The sequence below is a fragment of the Anabrus simplex genome, chromosome 2 (genome assembly GCF_040414725.1).
Source record: "Anabrus simplex isolate iqAnaSimp1 chromosome 2, ASM4041472v1, whole genome shotgun sequence".
NCBI lineage: Eukaryota > Metazoa > Arthropoda > Insecta > Orthoptera > Tettigoniidae > Anabrus > Anabrus simplex.
This window is the reverse complement of record NC_090266.1, coordinates 1,238,072,302-1,238,096,671: the sequence shown is the minus strand read 5'-3', so window position 1 is coordinate 1,238,096,671 and position 24,370 is coordinate 1,238,072,302. Positions and strand designations below refer to the sequence as shown.

The window sequence follows — 24,370 nt, the reverse complement described above, 5'->3', positions numbered from 1 at the left end:
TCCCAGCAGGATTTTTACGTTGCTCTTGGGTATCCGGGTGATTTCAGTTTCCAGAAGATCCCAGAACTCATCAACTTTCTGTGGATTCTTCTTGTTGTCTTCGTTGATCGGGGCGTGACAGTTGATGAGAGTGTACATCTTATTCTTGGATTTAATGGTTAGTAGAGACAATCTTTTAGACTTTGATGTGAAGTCTGTACTACCTTCCTGTTTACGTAGAAGCAGGTTCCGAGCAGAGGCATGTTGGTGGTTGTTCTAATTGCCGGCTTTCCTTTGAATATTCTGTATTGGTTGGTGTCTATGATGTTTTCTTCCAGGAATCTTGTCTCTTGTACAGCTAGGATCTGGATTTGATTTTTTCCCAAAAGCTTTTCTAGTTCTTTTTGTTTTCCGACTCTGGTAAGTGAGTTGACGTTTATTGTTCCAATGAAATAGTTCTTCTTGAATTTGAGTTTGGAAGGTGATTCAAGACGCTCAGACTCTTCTTTCTTCATAAAAGGAAAGAAAAATTCCACCTAATCAATACATTTATTTTTCTTGTAAAGTATTACAATCTAGGACCGGTTTCGACCCTTCATGGGTCATCCTCAGCTATATCAGAATCACATTTGCATTTCTATCTTATACCTCTGAAAGACCTTCATAATGTATTGTTTCATAATTTTCAGTGAAAACTTATCTAAAAAACTTACAAATTTCTAAGCATTGTGTTAAAATTAAAAATTAAAATTACAAAACTTTGTCTATTATATACATGCCCTTGGGCTGACAGAATGCATCCTTGGGTTGATTAAGCATCTATCTTAGGTATTGCTTATTCTGTTGAATCGAAACCCTTTATACTTATGTACAATCGTGAATAGACTATCAGTAAAATTTGATAAATAAAGCTTGCGTGATAATTATATTAAAATATCATGTTACATCTTTATACCTTATTGCTGGAGTGATATTATTTTAGGCAAAATATAAATGCGTGTTGACCTCTATAAAATATTTTTACATAAACACACTATTGTACTTTAAAATCTAATCATTGTACTTTAAAGTCTAAAATACTTATTGCTTGGATCTTGCGTTGTTATGTGGTAAAATATTATAACAATTTGTCTTATATAACATCAGATATTGGTAATGTTTAAATATGCCGTGTATGGTTGGCTTTTAAACCTAATGATTAAATGTCAGTTCCTTCTTGCGTAAAATTACAAGTTTCATATTATGTTGATTATGTAATGTATAAAACATAAATGTCTATTAAATTGAATGCTTATCATTTACTACAGAAGTTTTAAAAACACTTGAATGTCTAGTAATATAGTCAGTGTGTTTAGTGACACTGAAACGTGTTGGCCTTGATTCTTGCGTTATATTTCCATAATTTGCCTTTTTTATATATGTCGAATGTTGATCTTGATAGGTTCCATTTGTAAATAACAGCACATTCCTATAACTGTGAAATGGATCAATATAAGCTTGATACGTGTTAAATTATGGAATATATGTGTGATTCAGTTCTGGCCTAACTTCTGGAGTTTTCTCCCATCAAATGCCGTAAGACTGTGGTGGTTCCTTTCCTTTTTTAAGGCTGGTAAAGTCTGTAAGCCAAAATGAATGAAGTGAGTTAGATTTCAATAGAAGTGTAATATTGTGTGAATTTGTGAAGCCTGAATTAATTCACTTACTGCTGGATGTTTGAAATGCAAGTTTCTTGGCCGTTTGACGAGTAATGTACCTCGTACTGATGGTTCTAGTGTTGTCTGTTGTGAGAGGAGCGGAGGGATAAGTAGGGGAGGTTGTTACGTGTGTATGGGCGGAGTCACTGAGGTTCGTTGTCTGCGCCGTAGCTTGTGTATGACGTCGTCTGTTTACTATTTTGATGTAGTCGTTTTTTAATATAGGAACGATTTTATTGAACAAAATATTAGTTTTTTCAGATAACTCATTTATGTTATAATTAGGATTTGCATACTGATCTAGTGTTATATATAATTCTTCACTTATATTAAGCAAAGGACCTTTAGGTTCTACATTTAATATTTTTAAATCGTTATTTATGTCCGTAAAATTGTGCTTATTCTTGCATATGTTGCCCTATTGCCGAGAAATGATTATGCCTAATTGCGTTTACGTGCTCATTATATCTAGTCGTGAAATTCCTGCCTGTACGCCCCACATAACTTGTTAAACAGTTGTTACATTCCATTCGGTAGACTCCTGATTGAAGATATTTGTTACTACTATTTACTGATTTGCTATTATATATGACGTGCCTATTATTTTGTGTAGTCTTAAATGCTATTTTAATGTTATGCTTCCTCAGAACATTGGTTAGTGAATATACACCCGTATTATTGAAAGTGAAAGTTGCGTAATTTTTTCTGGGTTGATCTGTTTTCGTCAGAGTGGTGTTGGGTCGTGATTTGAACTTACGAATGATGGAATTAACCATTTCTTTTCTATAACCATTTTTTTGAGCTATTTCATGAATTAGTTGTAGTTCATCTTTGAGATCTGCTTTTGACATCGATATATTAAACGCTCTATAAATCATACTTTGATATGCTGCTTTTTTATGTGGATTAGGGTGATTAGAATCTATTTTTATGGTGTTTATTGTATGTGTAGGTTTCCGGTAAATTTTGAAGGTGAGATGTTTTCTGTGTCTAGTAACCATTAGATCTAGGTAATTTAGTTGACCGTTACTCTCAGATTCCTTGGTGAATTGTATACATGTATCTATGGCATTTATTTTATCCAATATTGCATTTTCGTTGGTTGTTCTGTTGTCGATGATGACGAATACATCATCCACAAATCTGCACCAGAAAGATATTCCTTCAATTTTACTAAATGCAGTATGTTCTAAGTAGTCTAAGTATATATCTGCTATTATTCCGGAGGCGGGTGATCCCATAGGTAGACCTGTTTGTTGATAAATTGTATCGTGAAATTTAAAGAAATTGTTATTGACTGCAAATTTGAGTAATATCATAAATTCCTCAATTTCCAATGTGCTTAATTTACTATAGGTTTTGAGATTAGTTCTGATTATGTTTAAGGTTTTGTCAGTGGGGATATTTGGATACATATTTGTTACATCATAGGAGGCTATGGAATGATATTTATCTAACTTAAAGTTCTTTGTTTTGTTGCAAAAATCAATGGAATTTCGTATGCTCTTATTAGCCTGAAAGGAATAGTGATTTTTTAGAAATTTCTGAATAAATTTAGAGAGATTATATGTGGGACTAGATCTATAATTTACTATGGTTCTCATAGGGGTATTTTCTTTGTGAATTTTGGGAAGAGCTTTAGCATTCGGTAACTGGGGGTTCATTATTATTAAGCTATTTGCTTCTGCTTCGGTGAGTAAAAAACGTGTGTTCTTAAGCAAGTTTTTTAGGTTTCTTTGTACTGTAATTGTGGGGTCTTTACGTATTGTGCGGAATGTGTTATTATTGAAACATTCTTTTGTTTTTTGAATGTATATATCTTTGTTCATAATTACCGTTGTGTTCCCTTTGTCGGCTTTTGTTATCAGGAGATTATCACGTTTGACCTTTTCTTTTAAGCTATTAATGTGTGTTTTGTCCATTTTATTGCTATTAGATGTGTTTTCTTGTATTCTGTTGATGTACTGCGGGAGTTTTTTTACAATATCGTGTCTAACTTCCTCACGTATTTCATGCGGAATTCTCTGTATGGCTAATTCTGTTTCTGCTATTGTGGTAGTAACATTCTGTAGTATCGAGGCGTTATTCCAGTTATGTTTTGGACCTTTGCTTAAAATTTCATACTCCGCTTTACTGAATATTGTATCCGTGAGATTTTTTAATGGTGGGTAAAATTGGTGCATTCTATCTCCTGTGGACTGAGCTAAGTTATTATTTTCTGTAAGGTGAGTCACCTGTTTTTCTTTCTGAGTTCGTTTCAAGGTTTCTAATTTCTTGTCTAAGGTGTTCTGTTTTTTTATGGCTAGATGTTCAATTTTCTCATTCGTAACATGTTGGAAGTGATCCCAATAGCTAAGTGGTAGCTCTTGGGATACTTTCAAATGTAAAGGATATAGTATATTATTCAAGTGTTGTTTTTTATGATAAAAAATTTTATTTCAGTTTTTATCCAGATTTTATTGGTTTTCTTTAAAGTGTCACGTGTCTGTCTTGTGTTTCTATGTTTGTTGTTATATTTAGTTAAAAACTTTGGAATTAGGTCATGAGCGAGGCATTCTTTCAAAAATGCTATGTTCTTAATTGTATTCATTAATTTAATTCTGATATTCCTACATTTATATGCTTGACTCTTTGCCTGGTTGGCGTTAACATCTTGATTTATGAATTTCATTTTCCGTATTGACATTTACCAATCTTCATAAAAGGAAAGAAAAATTCCACCTAATCAATACATTTATTTTTCTTGTAAAGTATTACAATCTAGGACCGGTTTTGACCCTTCATGGGTCATCCTCAGCTATATCAGAATCACATTTGCATTTCTATCTTATACCTCTGAAAGACCTTCATAATGTATTGTTTCATAATTTTCAGTGAAAACTTATCTAAAAAACTTACAAATTTCTAAGCATTGTGTTAAAATTAAAAATTAAAATTACAAAACTTTGTCTATTATATACATGCCCTTGGGCTGACAGAATGCATCCTTGGGTTGATTAAGCATCTATCTTAGGTATTGCTTATTCTGTTGAATCGAAACCCTTTATACTTATGTACAGTCGTGAATGGACTATCAGTAAAATTTGATAAATAAAGCTTGCGTGATAATTATATTAAAATATCATGTTACATCTTTATACCTTATTGCTGGAGTGATATTATTTTAGGCAAAATATAAATGCATGTTGACCTCTATAAAATATTTTTACATAAACACACTATTGTACTTTAAAATCTAATCATTGTACTTTAAAGTCTAAAATACTTATTGCTTGGATCTTGCGTTGTTATGTGGTAAAATATTATAACAATTTGTCTTATATAACATCAGATATTGGTAATGTTTAAATATGCCGTGTATGGTTGGCTTTTAAACCTAATGATTAAATGTCAGTTCCTTCTTGCGTAAAATTACAAGTTTCATATTATGTTGATTATGTAATGTATAAAACATAAATGTCTATTAAATTGAATGCTTATCATTTACTACAGAAGTTTTAAAAACACTTGAATGTCTAGTAATATAGTCAGTGTGTTTAGTGACACTGAAACGTGTTGGCCTTGATTCTTGCGTTATATTTCCATAATTTGCCTTTTTTATATATGTCGAATGTTGATCTTGATAGGTTCCATTTGTAAATAACAGCACATTCCTATAACTGTGAAATGGATCAATATAAGCTTGATACGTGTTAAATTATGGAATATATGTGTGATTCAGTTCTGGCCTAACTTCTGGAGTTTTCTCCCATCAAATGCCGTAAGACTGTGGTGGTTCCTTTCCTTTTTTAAGGCTGGTAAAGTCTGTAAGCCAAAATGAATGAAGTGAGTTAGATTTCAATAGAAGTGTAATATTGTGTGAATTTGTGAAGCCTGAATTAATTCACTTACTGCTGGATGTTTGAAATGCAAGTTTCTTGGCCGTTTGACGAGTAATGTACCTCGTACTGATGGTTCTAGTGTTGTCTGTTGTGAGAGGAGCGGAGGGATAAGTAGGGGAGGTTGTTACGTGTGTATGGGCGGAGTCACTGAGGTTCGTTGTCTGCGCCGTAGCTTGTGTATGACGTCGTCTGTTTACTATTTTGACGTAGTCGTTTTTTAATATAGGAACGATTTTATTGAACAAAATATTAGTTTTTTCAGATAACTCATTTATGTTATAATTAGGATTTGCATACTGATCTAGTGTTATATATAATTCTTCACTTATATTAAGCAAAGGACCTTTAGGTTCTACATTTAATATTTTTAAATCGTTATTTATGTCCGTAAAATTGTGCTTATTCTTGCATATGTTGCCCTATTGCCGAGAAATGATTATGCCTAATTGCGTTTACGTGCTCATTATATCTAGTCGTGAAATTCCTGCCTGTACGCCCCACATAACTTGTTAAACAGTTGTTACATTCCATTCGGTAGACTCCTGATTGAAGATATTTGTTACTACTATTTACTGATTTGCTATTATATATGACGTGCCTATTATTTTGTGTAGTCTTAAATGCTATTTTAATGTTATGCTTCCTCAGAACATTGGTTAGTGAATATACACCCGTATTATTGAAAGTGAAAGTTGCGTAATTTTTTCTGGGTTGATCTGTTTTCGTCAGAGTGGTGTTGGGTCGTGATTTGAACTTACGAATGATGGAATTAACCATTTCTTTTCTATAACCATTTTTTTGAGCTATTTCATGAATTAGTTGTAGTTCATCTTTGAGATCTGCTTTTGACATCGATATATTAAACGCTCTATAAATCATACTTTGATATGCTGCTTTTTTATGTGGATTAGGGTGATTAGAATCTATTTTTATGGTGTTTATTGTATGTGTAGGTTTCCGGTAAATTTTGAAGGTGAGATGTTTTCTGTGTCTAGTAACCATTAGATCTAGGTAATTTAGTTGACCGTTACTCTCAGATTCCTTGGTGAATTGTATACATGTATCTATGGCATTTATTTTATCCAATATTGCATTTTCGTTGGTTGTTCTGTTGTCGATGATGACGAATACATCATCCACAAATCTGCACCAGAAAGATATTCCTTCAATTTTACTAAATGCAGTATGTTCTAAGTAGTCTAAGTATATATCTGCTATTATTCCGGAGGCGGGTGATCCCATAGGTAGACCTGTTTGTTGATAAATTGTATCGTGAAATTTAAAGAAATTGTTATTGACTGCAAATTTGAGTAATATCATAAATTCCTCAATTTCCAATGTGCTTAATTTACTATAGGTTTTGAGATTAGTTCTGATTATGTTTAAGGTTTTGTCAGTGGGGATATTTGGATACATATTTGTTACATCATAGGAGGCTATGGAATGATATTTATCTAACTTAAAGTTCTTTGTTTTGTTGCAAAAATCAATGGAATTTCGTATGCTCTTATTAGCCTGAAAGGAATAGTGATTTTTTAGAAATTTCTGAATAAATTTAGAGAGATTATATGTGGGACTAGATCTATAATTTACTATGGTTCTCATAGGGGTATTTTCTTTGTGAATTTTGGGAAGAGCTTTAGCATTCGGTAACTGGGGGTTCATTATTATTAAGCTATTTGCTTCTGCTTCGGTGAGTAAAAAACGTGTGTTCTTAAGCAAGTTTTTTAGGTTTCTTTGTACTGTAATTGTGGGGTCTTTACGTATTGTGCGGAATGTGTTATTATTGAAACATTCTTTTGTTTTTTGAATGTATATATCTTTGTTCATAATTACCGTTGTGTTCCCTTTGTCGGCTTTTGTTATCAGGAGATTATCACGTTTGACCTTTTCTTTTAAGCTATTAATGTGTGTTTTGTCCATTTTATTGCTATTAGATGTGTTTTCTTGTATTCTGTTGATGTACTGCGGGAGTTTTTTTACAATATCGTGTCTAACTTCCTCACGTATTTCATGCGGAATTCTCTGTATGGCTAATTCTGTTTCTGCTATTGCGGTAGTAACATTCTGTAGTATCGAGGCGTTATTCCAGTTATGTTTTGGACCTTTGCTTAAAATTTCATACTCCGCTTTACTGAATATTGTATCCGTGAGATTTTTTAATGGTGGGTAAAATTGGTGCATTCTATCTCCTGTGGACTGAGCTAAGTTATTATTTTCTGTAAGGTGAGTCACCTGTTTTTCTTTCTGAGTTCGTTTCAAGGTTTCTAATTTCTTGTCTAAGGTGTTCTGTTTTTTTATGGCTAGATGTTCAATTTTCTCATTCGTAACATGTTGGAAGTGATCCCAATAGCTAAGTGGTAGCTCTTGGGATACTTTCAAATGTAAAGGATATAGTATATTATTCAAGTGTTGTTTTTTATGATAAAAAATTTTATTTCAGTTTTTATCCAGATTTTATTGGTTTTCTTTAAAGTGTCACGTGTCTGTCTTGTGTTTCTATGTTTGTTGTTATATTTAGTTAAAAACTTTGGAATTAGGTCATGAGCGAGGCATTCTTTCAAAAATGCTATGTTCTTAATTGTATTCATTAATTTAATTCTGATATTCCTACATTTATATGCTTGACTCTTTGCCTGGTTGGCGTTAACATCTTGATTTATGAATTTCATTTTCCGTATTGACATTTACCAATCTTCATAAAAGGAAAGAAAAATTCCACCTAATCAATACATTTATTTTTCTTGTAAAGTATTACAATCTAGGACCGGTTTTGACCCTTCATGGGTCATCCTCAGCTATATCAGAATCACATTTGCATTTCTATCTTATACCTCTGAAAGACCTTCATAATGTATTGTTTCATAATTTTCAGTGAAAACTTATCTAAAAAACTTACAAATTTCTAAGCATTGTGTTAAAATTAAAAATTAAAATTACAAAACTTTGTCTATTATATACATGCCCTTGGGCTGACAGAATGCATCCTTGGGTTGATTAAGCATCTATCTTAGGTATTGCTTATTCTGTTGAATCGAAACCCTTTATACTTATGTACAGTCGTGAATGGACTATCAGTAAAATTTGATAAATAAAGCTTGCGTGATAATTATATTAAAATATCATGTTACATCTTTATACCTTATTGCTGGAGTGATATTATTTTAGGCAAAATATAAATGCATGTTGACCTCTATAAAATATTTTTACATAAACACACTATTGTACTTTAAAATCTAATCATTGTACTTTAAAGTCTAAAATACTTATTGCTTGGATCTTGCGTTGTTATGTGGTAAAATATTATAACAATTTGTCTTATATAACATCAGATATTGGTAATGTTTAAATATGCCGTGTATGGTTGGCTTTTAAACCTAATGATTAAATGTCAGTTCCTTCTTGTGTAAAATTACAAGTTTCATATTATGTTGATTATGTAATGTATAAAACATAAATGTCTATTAAATTGAATGCTTATCATTTACTACAGAAGTTTTAAAAACACTTGAATGTCTAGTAATATAGTCAGTGTGTTTAGTGACACTGAAACGTGTTGGCCTTGATTCTTGCGTTATATTTCCATAATTTGCCTTTTTTATATATGTCGAATGTTGATCTTTATAGGTTCCATTTGTAAATAACAGCACATTCCTATAACACAAAAGGAAAGGAACTACCACAGTCTTACGGCATTTGATGGGAGAAAACTCCAGAAGTTAGGCCAGAACTGAATCACACATATATTCCATAATTTAACACGTATCAAGCTTATATTGATCCATTTCACAGTTATAGGAATGTGCTGTTATTTACAAATGGAACCTATCAAGATCAACATTCGACATATATAAAAAAGGCAAATTATGGAAATATAACGCAAGAATCAAGGCCAACACGTTTCAGTGTCACTAAACACACTGACTATATTACTAGACATTCAAGTGTTTTTAAAACTTCTGTAGTAAATGATAAGCATTCAATTTAATAGACATTTATGTTTTATACATTACATAATCAACATAATATGAAACTTGTAATTTTACGTAAGAAGGAACTGACATTTAATCATTAGGTTTAAAAGCCAACCATACACGGCATATTTAAACATTACCAATATCTGATGTTATATAAGACAAATTGTTATAATATTTTACCACATAACAACGCAAGATCCAAGCAATAAGTATTTTAGACTTTAAAGTACAATAATTAGATTTTAAAGTACAATAGTGTGTTTATGTAAAAATATTTTATAGAGGTCAACACGCATTTATATTTTGCCTAAAATAATATCACTCCAGCAATAAGGTATAAAGATGTAACATGATATTTTAATATAATTATCACGCAAGCTTTATTTATCAAATTTTACTGATAGTCTATTCACGATTGTACATAAGTATAAAGGGTTTCGATTCAACAGAATAAGCAATACCTAAGATAGATGCTTAATCAACCCAAGGATGCATTCTGTCAGCCCAAGGGCATGTATATAATAGACAAAGTTTTGTAATTTTAATTTTTAATTTTAACACAATGCTTAGAAATTTGTAAGTTTTTTAGATAAGTTTTCACTGAAAATTATGAAACAATACATTATGAAGGTCTTTCAGAGGTATAAGATAGAAATGCAAATGTGATTCTGATATAGCTGAGGATGACCCATGAAGGGTCGAAACCGGTCCTAGATTGTAATACTTTACAAGAAAAATAAATGTATTGATTAGGTGGAATTTTTCTTTCCTTTTATGAAGATTGGTAAATGTCAATACGGAAAATGAAATTCATAAATCAAGACCAGACTCGTCTTTCTCGCAGATGTTGGGACTCCCCAGAATCCTAGGTCCCGTTGCATTGCATAGTGCAATGGTGGATTTCTCTGCCGAGCTGCCACCTGGGGTAGTGCTTTCTTTCAGCGACATTTCCATCTTGCGAATGAAGTTGTGATTTGTGAAGGAAGGGATTAGCTTCCAAAGTAAGATCGGATTGTTAGTCCGAAATGATTATTTTTTCGTGGTTAACTCCATTAGGTTCTTCCGCTCTCATTGCCGTTGGGAATTAAGATTCCTTTTCCGCCTTCGAGACCGTTGCCCGAGCACCTTGCAGCCGCCCCTAACATGGGAGACAAACGCTGCTGATAAATAGTGTACTCATACAATTCCCTGAGTACTGGGCTGCCTCTTCCACAATCTCCACTGTTCCGAAGTTCAACTTCTCCGCTGTAGATTCCGTTGAGGTCTTCACTTGCAACCCTGAGCTGGGACCCTTACAAGATGATACATACCGGGTCAGTGTGCTCTGGGACTCGCATATTATTGATTTAAGGAGCGCTGATGACTAGTTCTTCCTCGATGCTCTTCTTCATTCCCAATATCTCTTGAGCCCTGCTGATAATTTCTCCTTTCTCTCCTGTGAAAGGGGCTTCCGACTTCGAGACTCTAGGTGGAGGGGTCCAAGACTGTACCATAGCACAAAATTTGGAATGATCTCCTATATCAATTTCTGAAGTCCCAGCTGAATCCAAGTCCTTCTATACTTCATTAAGCCATAAGTTTTCAGTCTTGTAGCTTTTAACCAAAGAGAAGATCTTCTTGGTAAGCCTGTTGCTGTCCATTCGTTGTAGGTGTCCATAGAACTTAAGTCTGTACGTTCCATCTGGGAGCAATCTCGGTCCATGAATTTTCTTTAGGATACGTCTTTCGGCTTTCTCTAGATCATCCATCCTTTTTTGTTCATCAGGAGGGTCTCTGATGCGTACAAAAACTGTGGTCTGACAACAGTTTTGTAATGACAGATCTTTGTATAGACAAGAAATGTGTTTTTCCATCAATCAATACACGATTTATTGTAAATAGATTACACTAGTACTGGTTTCAGCCCTTAACGGCCATCATCAGTTAGTACATGATTAGTTTCCAGCCATTAGACAAATCACAAGTTGTTATTGTGTTAGACATCCGGATGTCTAATGGGGGATGGAAATGCAGTATGCAGTAGCATGAAGTTGAAATATCTGTGGTTAAAGGTAAAAAGTTACAATAAGTTAGAACATGAGTATACAGAACACATTAAAACATATGGGCCACAATATAAAACACTTAAAAAGTTTTAACACATTAAAATGCTTATTAAAACTTCATGCTACTTAGATTCCATTCTTCTATATTCTGTGTGGTTCCTTAGCTTCTATGTATGTTGGTTTAGCTGTGTGGGGTAATCTTCGAGAATGTTCTGAGGTTGATATGTGTCATGTTGGTATGAACCTTCGCCATGAAAAAATTTTGTGTTGTATAATCCAACTGTGATGTACTCCAGTCAATTTTAATATAATAAACTGCAGGTCTTGAGTTTGAATTTAGAAGCTGTTGGTGGCAACACTTCTCTCGTCTATGTTCGTTTGTGGTTGTAGTCTGTAAAGATAAGCTAATATAAGTATAGTGAATGTATGAAGGAATGCCTGGTGTGTATATGGAAAGAGTACTTACTATTGTTGTTGTGGAGGTCTTGTACCAATATGTCTGAAGGCTTGCTGTGTTTTACTACGAGTGCGTCTGGGGCTCATGTTAGCTGTGGAGGGGAAGGAGGAGTGACTATTGGGGAAGTAGGGGGGGGTCAGGCTTGTGATTCGTTGGTTTGTTAGGGCGTGTGTTTACTATTTTGAGGTAATCATTCTTTAATGCCGGAATGGCTTTGTCAAAAATGATGCTGGTTTTCTCTGTAATATCGTTAATGTTATGATTAGAATTAACGTATTGGTCTAAAGAAATATAGAAATCTTCGGTTATGTTGAGCAGTGGGCCCTTGGAGTTTGTTTAGTATCGTCATGTCGTTATTGATGTTTGTGAAACTATGCTTGGATTCTTGTACATGTTGGCCTATTGATGAGAAATGGTTATGTTTTACTGCATTTATATGTTCATTGTAGCGGATGGTGAAGTTTTTGCCTGTACGTCCAATGTAACTTGTGTCACAGTTGTTACATTTGATACGGTAGACACCTGATTGGTTGTATTTATTGTTATTATTGACTGTTTTAGTGTTATGTATAATGTTGGTACTATTGTGTGTGGTTTTGAATGCTATTTTCATGTTGTGCTTCTTGAAAATATTAGTTATAGTATATATATGGGTGTTGTTAAAGGTAAATAGGGCATAATCTTTTTTGGGTTTGGCTGTTTTAGTTAATTTAGTTTTAGGTTGTGATTTTATTTTGTGACTGATTTTGTTGACCATTTCTTTGCTATATCCGTTATGTTTAGCTATGTCGTGGATTAATTTTAATTCGTTATTTTGGTCTTCTACTGTCATTGGAATGTTAAAAGCTCTATAAATCATACTATAATAGGCTGCACTTTTGTGTGTATTGGGATGAATGGAGTAATTTTTTATGGTATTTAAGGTGTGTGTGTGGGTTTCCTGTAGATCTTGTAAGATATGTGGTTGTTGTGTCTGGTTATTGTCAAGTCTAAGTAATTTAGTGTACGGTTATTTTTGGTTTCTTTAGTGAATTTAGTGAATCTTAGCATTTTTCGAAATGCACCTGTTGTTATAATGGTTGTGGGATAGTTGGTATGCTGCACTGAATATGTTACATCTTTCTAAGATGGATGTACCATCTCTACCATTGGGGTGGACCCATTCACCAAGATAGCGGAAGCGATTGACTCTCCCAATCGTTCCATGTATGGTCGTCAAAAGGGGGGTTTCCGAAAAGTCGAGGCTCAAAGTACTTGGTTTTGTCGTACGATATCTGTAATCCTGCCTTCATCACTATCTCGTGCAGGGCTTCAAAAGCAATGACAGCATCCTTAGAGTTGTTGGTTAGGATTGCAATGTTATCTGCGAATGCTAGGCACCCGATCTCAATCTTTCGGGACCCAGCTCCAATGGCAACTGGTTTGATTTCTAGACTCCTCAGTGTACATTCCCAGTTCTTGATAACTTTATCAAGCACTAGATTAAACAGAATGGGTGAGAGGCCATCACCCTGTCGTACCCCAGTTTTTATCTTGAAACTCCTAGATAGTTCTCCCTTGAACTTCACCTTAGATGTTGTATCCATAGGAGTCTGTTGGATGAGGGTGTGTGTGTTGGAGTGGCGGCGCATGGATAAAACATCTGGGGGTTCACTACTTTGAAAAATGTGTCCAAATTTAATGTTACTTGATATTTACATAGATGTAAAATAGTGACACTGTTCAACTAGAAAAGTGACTTTCGTTTGAATGCACGTGGCTGCAGCTCGAAGTTACCAGAACGAATAATGAAAGACAGAATGTAAAGTGTAATTACCTTAAGTTGATCCAGTTTCGTCTAATGTTGAAGACGTTGGTGTAACAGCTGTCGTCTGTGTGTACAGGAAATCCATCCTCCTTTCCTTCCTGGCGGCAAATAAGTCCATTACCTTCTCATTAAAATCGACTCATTTATGGGTCATCTCCTTCTCAATGGACAACATAGCGAGAGCAGACAGTCTTTCTTCATCCATTGTACTCCTTAGGAATGTCTTAATCCACTTTGAAGTGGAAAAACATCTTTCTGTTTCAGAAGTAGTCATGGGGACAGTAATAATTAATTTCAAAAGTTTCATTACTTCTCCAAAAGATTCCTTGATATTGTTCTCTATCAAAAAACAAGTAAGTCAGTTGCATTGTTCATTTCTTTAAAATCACTTCTTGAGTAAATCACTTGCAGTTCGGTTTTCAGTTTATGTTTGTCAAGAAACGGATAGGATTGTATAATATACGTAAGATTCTCCTCTGGAAAATTATTTTGGAAAGATGGGAAGAATTGGTGATCAAGGAAGCTGGAGGCCAGTGAGTGGTTAGAGAAGTTGAACCTCTCTTTGCTGTGATTTATAATCACGTCGCATACCTGCTTTACCGCAATGTTCCTCGAGTAGTAACTATTTTTGCATCTTTTCCCTCTGTTGTCTTCTTGTACATTTCCCTCCACAACAGTGTTGTCCCTTACTTTCGAAATTGCCGTTTCAAAGGAGCTTACTGCACTTTGCACTGATACAGGGTTAGCAGAACGCTTTTGTACTTGGTTGTATAGAATGTCCACGTGAGGCATAACCCTGTAAAAGAAATCTAACCAAAAAGTATACGTTGGCTGTTGTATTTTCAGACGCAGTCCGTGTGCTTGGTTCATAGTAGCTGTTTGTCTGCTCGTGTCTTCAATTTTCTCCAAGCATTCCACTATTGCTTCCTTATGCTCATGCAATGTAAGAACACATCTTGACATAAAGTTCCATCTCGTAGCTGAGCCTTGCGGAACTCTTCTGCCTACAACCTCATCAAAAATAGCCACTCTCTGAGGCGAATGAGAAAAAAATGCTGGAATCTCCCCAGTGGTGGCAAAGAACAATTGCACTTCTTTGCTGTGGCTAGCAGCCTGGGCCAGAATTAAATTCAATTGATTGGCATAATGCACAAAGTAAGCAAATGGGTAGTCTTGCCTGGCTATTGCTATATTGCTATATAGCAATAGCCAGGCTATTGCTATATTGTATTGAAAAGGTGGAAACATTTACGTTATTATTATTATTACTTATATATTATTGTTTGTACTCCGGAGTGTCGGCCGCTCATAACATTGGCACTATCGTAACTTTGGGAGACTACTTTTTCTTTGTGGTCTCCAACCACGCAGTCACTTAAGTGCGGCCAGTATCCAGTAATCTGGTGATAGTGGGATCGAACCCCACTGTCGGCAGCCCTGAAGATGGTTCTCCGTGGTTTCCCATTTCACACCAGGCTGTACCTTAATTAAGGCCACGGCCGCTTCCTTTCCATTCCTAGGCCTTTCCTATCCCATCGTCGCCATAAGACATATCTGTGTCGGTGCGACATAAAGCAAATAGCAAAAAATAGCTCTCCAACTACTTCAGTGAGGACCCGTTTTATACAATCGGCTAATGAGAAGAGGTCCTTTCCTGCTGGGCTTAAGAAAGTACACAACCTTTCAACAAGCTCCCCATTAGCTAATACATATCGAAGTGCAATGACTAACTGACACTTTGAAGACACATCAGATGTTTCATCTGCTATTACGGAGACGAAATCTGCAGTAGCTACTTCAGCTAAAATATTCTCGCGACACACGTGCAACATGCATTCCAGAATGTCATTTTGAATGTCCTTCAACGTACCCTTGAAGACTGTAGCATTGTTGAAATGACCCCTAACAACGGTGTCCAATGCCGAAGTAAAGCAGCTTCTGAATACGCCTGGATGGTTTGAATCAAATGTTTCATCACGACCTCTCAAAGCAAGTTCAAAATCACCACAGAACTTCACGCAGTCAATGATCTTCGAGAGCATGTACCTATTTTTTCTCACACTATCATTATGTCTCTCAATATTCCTTCTAAAAGCGCTACTTAGCTGCTGCCTAATACCTGTTTTCCCCAGAACTGAAAGATCCAAACATGCACTCTTATGTGTAATAGATGCTTAGTGCTTTTTGATCTTTTGTGTTAAATGGCTGAGATCTGATACCCCTGCTTTTGTCCAATTCGTGTCCTTACCCTCAGCATAAAGCGAGCACAGGAAACAGAAAAGCCTATTAATGGTATCGCAACCACATAGCCAAGTATTCCTCTCGTAAATCTGTGGCTTAAATGTTCTACGAAAATCCTTACCTCTACTAGTTTGCTTCTGAATAATGTTCAGGGAGGGAAGAGGCCCGCCCAGCTGCTTTATTCTGCATTTTTCTTCTAAACCAAGTGTTGGAAAGGTATTCTCTAGAAGAAACCAAACGGTATTCATTTCCAGACTGATGAATACACGACACACGCATCAAGACACCGCCAAACACCGTGGTAACGAAAGTCAGATACAATAGAGCACTTCACTAAACACAGTCTTGAGTAGATATTCACTACGGTACTGTTCCGGATGGTTCAGAAATAAATACTGCTTCAAGAACGTGTTAGTCAGCCTGTTGTTATTTATGTTCTTTTATTGACGTATTTTGCTTTTATGAGCACTTCTTACTGATTAAAAGTTTACGATAATTACATTCACTTAGGCCACGTATGCGCATTTATGTTATACAAATATTAGTTACCAAAGTATTTTGATTCATTGCGGTTAATTACATCTAAAATGCAAAATCGTGAAATTAAAATCCCTTCAAAACGTACCGTATACAACAAATTTTAACCGCATGCTTTGAGACAATACATCGGCTAACTTCGGGCTTGTTCAATGTAGATCGTGTCGAGCGCTGGCACTGTCACCAGCGATAGTTCAGCTTTGTTCTCAGCTTACCTCCCTTGCCCCACACGTCACCGCGCCTTGCTAACCCTCTTTACGTCCCACCGCCGCGCGCCAGCAGTCCAGAAATTGAACCTTTTTGCTGGTTCCGGAGAGCAACCGAGTGTTGATGTCAAAATTATCGCTCCGAGCTCAAATTTACAGACGTAATTAAAGAAATATGCACTTGACTAACCATTTTACTAAGAGTTATATATGTCTAGGGGGTTCACTGAACCACTGAACATATAGAACGCGCCGCCACTGGTGTATTGTAAACGACACCTTGTTCTTGCAGTACAGAGAAGAGGTGGCAATTGGCAAAACTAAAGGAATTGTATCACACATACCACTTAATCGAGCAGCTAGTCTCCTTTCTCCCAAGTCTTCCCAGCCCAAACTTTGCAACATTTTTGTAACGCTACTCTTTTGTCGGAAATCAAGTAATCCTGCTGAGGGTCCCATACACCAGAACCATACTCTAGTTGGGGTCTTACCAGAGACTTTTATCCCCTCTCCTTTATAAAAACCACAGCAGTGTTCATACTCCTTACTTGTTTTAGTTGGAGAATGGTTTTTAGGTTAAAGATCTGCTTGGTATAGGACCGTCCACGCCAAAATTCTCCTCGATATTCACCAATCGTTCTATCACATTGGCTTTCTACATTGTCCAGTAAAATCCTTGATAGCACTTGGTATGCTACTCTCAGTAGAGATATCCGTCGGTAGTTGCTGACAACACTGCGGTCACCTTTCTTATGTAAAGGTTCTATGATAGCTGATTTTCAGTCATCAGGAATCCTGCCAGTCTCCCAGCAGTCGGCCGAGATCTGGTGTATGGCCTCTGTGATCTTATTTCCACCTGCTTTTAGAGCTTCCGCAATGATGCCATCTTCCCCGGGTGGCTTGCAGTTCTTATGATGTCCGATGGCATTAGCCACTTGCTGCATTGTTGGTGGGTTAGATGGGAGGTGTATCTCTGGAGGATCTTCAACAGGTAATCTTTCCGTGGGCTCTTCGCAGTTGAGCAACTGCTCAAACTACCCAGTCTTACCATAAATACTGTCCCAACTTTTGAGGGTGGCTGTACTTCCGCCCGAACGAGGGAGCGGCTACAAAACTGGTATCGTAAGACGTGAGTCATTGTTGGTTGAGCTGCAGAAGTTTACAGTTGTCTGTTTGAAGTTTTCAAGATAATAATAATAATAATATCGTGCGACTATTTCTAGCAGAGTGCAGCCCTTGTAAGGCAGACCCTCCGATGAGGGTGGGCGGCATCTGCCATGTGTAGGTAACTGCGTGTTATTGTGGTGGAGGATAGTGTTATGTGTGGAGTGTAAGTTGCAGGGATGTTGGGGACAGCACAAACACCCAGCCCCCGGGCTATTGGAATTAACCAATGAAGGTTAAAATCCACGACCCGGCCGGGAATCGAACCCGGGACCCTCTGAACCGAAGGCCAGTACGCGAACCATTCAGCCAACGAGTCAGACAGTTTTCAAGATGGAATGGGGGGAGTATGAGAATCGTGTGGCCGTGATAGCGTTACGCAAGGTAGAGCAATCACCAGGAGATTTTCAAAACCCTCCAGAAGCTGAAAATTAGTAAGAAATTTGTTTACCGCACTATAAATAGATTTGTTGAGGTTGGAACTGTGAGAGTTCTCCTGCGGCAAGGAAGACCATGCACAGTATGGACGCCAGAACTCATCAAAGCAGTGGCGGCTCGTGTGCGACGAAATCCGGTAAGGAGACAGTGATGGCTCGTGAGTTACAGATCTCGCACGTTAAGCATTGACCTGGGACTCCATGCTTACAAACGACACAAAGGACGTCCCCTGACAAATGAACTGAAGCGCCAGAGGCTCCTAAAATCAAAGCGCTTACTTAAGCGTTACGCGGCTAATGGTCATCGTCTAATTCTCTTTACGGATGAAAAGATTTTCCGTGTTGAGGAGACTTTCAACGCCCAAAACGACAGGGTATATGCCCATTCCTCTAGAGAAGCTGGTGAAAAGGCTCCAAGGATCCAGAGGAGTCATCATCAGTTATGGTGTGGTGGGGTATGAGCTTCGAGGGCACAACGGAGACAGTGCTTGAGGGACTGGTCAAGAATCTCAACAACACCCCCTTCCATGGATGGAACTGAAGCTTCCAGCGGGACTCAGCCCCAGTTCACAGGGCACGGGCAACCCAGCAGTGGTTGGAGGCAAATGTTCCTGATTTCATTTCCACTTCAGATTGGCCGTCTGCAAGTCCAGATTTAAACCCTTTGGACTACAAATTGTGGTCCAAGCTTCAGGAGATGGCTTGCAAGAAAAGACATTCCAATATTGAAAGCTTAAAGCAGTCTCTTCGGAAGGCAGTTGCAGAATTTCCAGTTGGTGTATTGCGTAATGCCATTGATGAGTGGCCAGAAAGACTTTAGGCCTGTGTGCGTGCAAATGGTGGCCATTTTGAATAATTATTTGTGGTTATGGTTCATAATGCATCTATGTAACACTTGTTAGTAGGATGTTAAAATATCTCTAACCATTTTGTGTCAATTTACTTAAACATTTGGGACAGTATTTATGGTAAGACTATGTAGTTTGCCAAAAGTTCCACGTTCCGGCGGTTACAGGTGACCAACTCCCCGTCTGTATTCTTAAAGTGAAGGCATTGTGGTTTATACCCCGAGAGTTCTTCTTTGAAGGCCTGATAAAGGCAGTCTTTAATTTTACTGATGTACAAAAATTCAAGATGTTTGCTGTGATTTTTAATTTGATGAAATCTGTCACTTAGAGCACACATAATAACATCCAGTACTTTAAAATCAAACTTTATTTTGCACTGCGATTCTGGATCTTCTATTATCTCCCCTCCTGTACTGAAATTGTCTCTTTATCCTTTTCTTTTGTACCTGCATTATACAATCTATTGTAAGGTTTTCTATATCTAGTGTGAATGCCAGTTCTTTAGCATGTTTGTGGAATATTCTGTTGTCTTTTTGAGTAAGTCAATAGCTTGTGATATATCTGTGTTAAAGCATTGTAGAGTTTTGCTGATGACATTAATGTGGAGTAATATGAGATGCCATATCACCCTCAAGCTAAGGAACGTAAAATCATGGGTAAGGTTTGCCTTTGTAAAGGTTTGCCAGACTGCCAGCTTCATGCTAACGTTTTGTCTGTATTTTCATATTCATTAATTTCAGGCAGTGCATCATAGACCTCCGATAACGTCAGTCCCACTTTCTCAATGGTTTCAACATTAGATTAGATATGACTATTCAAGACAGCCCATTGCCAAGTGTTGATGCAGAAAATAAACTCTCCCTTTCTTGGTGTTTATCCCAATGTTCGGGGCCAGCTGTTTTCCTGTATCTCCTATTTCGGTCTGTTGCTGACATCTTCATATTTTAAGCCAACATCACGCATGTTAGCGGTCCACCGCTTTAATGGTCTTCCACATGGTCGTATTTTACCCTTTCCTTCTCATTACACGACTGTACTAGCGGAGGTGAGATTCCCTAATTTTTTCTACAATAAGAACGATGATGAATCTTCGTCGAATGTCTGCATTTCTCATGTGGTCACGAATCAGTCCAAGAATCCATTGAAGCATCTTCATCTCCATTGTATGAAGTGCCTGCTCATGTTTTTTCGTCATTGGGCCCCATAAATGCCTGCTTTGCATACGACAGTGCTGTAAACGTTTTTCAGATGCTGAGGCATCTTTTTATAGCATGGGACTCCGGTAACTTGTCTCCACTTGAGCCAAGCTGCATTTAACCTCACCCTGGTATCAGAAGCAGCATTGCAGTTTGAGGTGACAATGGACCCTAGATATTGAAAAGTGGGGTCTTGTACAGCTCATGATCGTTAATTCTGATGGTCCCACTGGTTTGAGGTGCAGTCCATTCTCAGCCAGTCTATCTGCCCAAGAGTGCAAGTTCGAGGTGTGTTTCTTGGGCATGTACCACATCATTCGCATTGGAAAGGGTGCAGGATTGTGGTATCTGTATATCAACCATTGCTGTGTCCATGCAGAGGATGAATAACAGTTATGATAAAACAGGGACCTGATGTACACCCACAGTGATATCAAAAGGCAGAAAAATTCCGGCTGGGCTCCGGACCACACTAATGATATTTTAATATAGAAGTTGTACCCAGCTCGCATAGACTTCTGGAACTCCATTATAGTGGAGAATTCTCCAAATAAGGTTGTGTGGGAAACTTTTCCCAGGTCTAGAAATTCCATGTGGTTGGGTGTTATGTTAATGTTTCTGAGCCTGTTGTCCAGCTCTTGCTCGAACATGTTCATTGTATGGAAGAGAAGTCGAATAGGGAGGTAATTGGCGCAGTAACTCGCATCTCCTTTATCTTTCCAAATTGGAAATGTCGTGCTAGTTGTCCACATGCAAGAAAGTTTGTTCTCCGTGATGATCAGGTTGAAGAGTGCAGCAAGGAATTCTGAAGCATTTTCCATATTTTTGCTGGTATGTCATCTGATCAGTTGCTTTCCCATTCTTTATCTTGGTTCGAACCCCACTATCAGCAGCCCTGAAGGTGGTTTTTGGTGGTTTCCCATTTTCACACCAAGCAAATCCTGGGGCTGTACCTTAATTAAGGCTATGGGCGCTTCCTTCCCACTCCTAGCCCTTTCCTGTCCCATCGTCGCCATAAGACCTATCTGTGTCGGTGTGACGTAAAACAATTTGCCAAAAAAAAAGTCATTTATCTTTTTGATGGCAGTTATTACTTCATCAGCTGTAATTAAGGGCACAGGTCCTAAGGTAGGAGCAGGACTTGCAATTTGCTGATATGAGCAAAAGATTTTGACCATAATTGGAGGATAGCTGATTGGTCTCGCAGTAGTGTGTTGTTGGCTTCCTTGATATGCATTATATGTCCAAAGTCCTGAGTTGAACAATTGCAAGATTTAGCAAGGTGATATTGCCTGTTTTCTCCTGATGGCATGTCAAGCTAGTTATACAGAACTTTGTAATAACAAGCTTTTGCAACAACCACTGCTCTTTTTGCTGCTAATTTCAGTACTCGGTATTCAGTGAAGGTCAGCGTTAAGACGTGTGTTCCACCAAGTCTTCAAGGCTATTTTTTCCTCCGTAAGTACTTGCTGGAATTCATCATCCCACCACCAGGTCTGTTTGTGTATTTTTTGCCCAGGTATTGTTTTTCCCAGAGTTACTGTTGCTGCCTGATGTATCTGTTTCACAGCATCTTTTTAGCATGATTGATTAAATGTTGAAAGAGTGAAATTGGTTATGTTTTTCAGACAAGTGTGATTCAATTTAGAATACCACAGAGATCATTACCAGCATACTGTAAATATAAAATTGTGCTACTTGTATGTAAATTATACTTACTTCATGATTGTAATGCTATGTATTTGTTTGTTTGTGTAGCGTTGGCTGCCCGTTGAAGGTTTCAGTAGTAGATTATTACCAACAGACAGATACCACTTCTCCAGTCAGGATGGGACACGAGACAGAACCAAAGAAAAGATTGCACTACCGTCAATGGCGTGGCAGTGGGAAGGTGACTGGCATTTAGAAACTAGTCTCGATGGTCAGCAGTTGGATTCAGATGTAAGTTTTTACATAATATTTTCATTAAAGCATCATACAAGGACATGTGATCAGCTCTGAACCTTGCAGCATGTGAATAATGTGATTGACTTGAAGATCCTAGTGTGAACCAGTCAGTATTTCTACACAAGTATTTTCTCATCAGAGAATTCATTTTCTGAGTAAAGGTAGAATTAAATCTGAGTAATGTTGTAATACTGATTGATATAGCTTGGCAGAATTTTACTCATTTCCTTCATCAGTATTTCCTTTATTTTCCTTAAAAGCAACCAAGACTTAGAGATGAAACATTACACCCCTGTTCTAATCTCAAATTTGACTTTATGCACCCTGCCATTAGTCTTTCCTCCATGCTCACTGTACAGCAACTTCTATATATATTTCTCTTGTAGTATTTAATTCTAGTATTTATAATTTCCTCGTTCTCATGGTTGATTGTGAAGTACCACAGACTATAACTATTTTGTACAGGTCTAAAAGAAAAATTTCTGATATAATCACCCTCCTACCTATTCCTTTTTCTCACTGTCAGGCATTGCCTTTTTGCCGTTTTATCCTGGGTTCAAATCTAGGTGACTACGTGAAATTTATTCTGGACAGCGTAGAAGTGGTCCAGCCTTCCACGCTATTCGTTCTGGTAATGGGTAATGGTCGATGATCATCTGTGGGTGTGGGGTTAGCCTTATTAGCCAGCATGACTTGTACCTGAGTAGTTGATGAGGCATCAGGTGAGCTAGCTCTGGACTGGATTCAGGTCAAGTTGACCAACTCTCATAAAGATAACCCTGTTTAGAATAATTTACATTGGAACTTCTCATTCAAGAAATTTTAAATGGTTCGAACCCCGCTGAAGATGGTTTTCCGTGGTTTTCCATTTTCACACCGGGCTGTACATTAAATAAATCTTTGCCGTCCCTAATGCTCCAGAGCGCTGGACTATTATCACCCCCCTGCTGTGCTGAACACTCCAAAGCGCTCGTCACACTTGCGTTCATTAGAAGTGTGTTGAGAGAAATATTGAACAGTATTGTAAAACCACACTGTATTCCCTTGACTCTGCAAGCTGTCAGGACCTTGTTAACAGCATTTCCTGTGTGTATTTCTCAAGCAGACCTACTTTATAAACATCGCCTTTCAGTTAGAGATTATTCTTGTTGAAGTTCACACCATGTCATCTAATCACAGAGTGTTTTCGAAAGGTATGAAAGGATCCGAAAGTGAAGATGTGTTACAAGTTAGTGGAGATAGTGAGCTTTCTAGTTGCGGTTCAAAACTGTATTCTGATGTAGTAGTGATAATGATTCTGAGGATCATGGGGGTAAACAAATACTGTGTGAAGATCAAGGGACAGGGCTAAAAAGAAATGTTTCTAGTGATATCTGGAGTCACAATATTCGATTTCATGAACTGAAAATATGGGAAAACAATGCCGGTCCAAATCACGATTTACCTTCCGGGAGTTCAGAAAAAGATTTTTTAGAAATTATATGTGGGGTCGGAATTTTATGTGCTAGTTGCAGAGCAGGCGAATATTCATGCCGAATATTTACAAAGAAAAACTGGCACTGTTGATCTATCTGGCAAACACTAACGCTGATGAAATAAGGGCATATGTAGGAATTCTAATTTATACAGGATTGGTTGTTTTACCTTCATTCTTTATGGTATGAATAACTGACCAGCTTTCACAGCTCATGGAAACAAACAGCTGAACTTCTGTCACAACTTGGTGCAACAGCTATGAAATGGCATATGGCTTTTAGTGCCGGGAGGGTCCGAGGACAAGCTCGGCTCGCCAAATGCAGGTCTTTTGATTTAACCCCCGTAGGCGACCTGCGCGTCGTGATGAGGATGAAATGATGATGAAGACGTCGCATACACCCAGCCCCCGTGCCAGCGAAATTAACCAGCTATGGTTAAAATTCCCGACCCTGCCGGAAAACAAACCTGGGTCCCC

At 37.3% G+C, this 24,370-nt stretch overlaps 1 protein-coding gene across 4 annotated transcripts in view; it reads left to right on the top strand.

The window, feature by feature from the left end:
- The window catches only part of Pex23 (peroxin 23), a 986,852-nt gene that overhangs the window by 34,157 nt on the left and 928,325 nt on the right, over positions 1-24,370 (top strand). For all 4 annotated transcript variants that reach the window (XM_067142270.2, XM_067142269.2, XM_067142271.2 and 1 more), the window contains exon 2: positions 22,231-22,413. In XM_067142270.2, the coding sequence (XP_066998371.2) occupies positions 22,231-22,413 (183 nt within the window). The remainder of the gene's footprint in view (positions 1-22,230; positions 22,414-24,370) is intronic.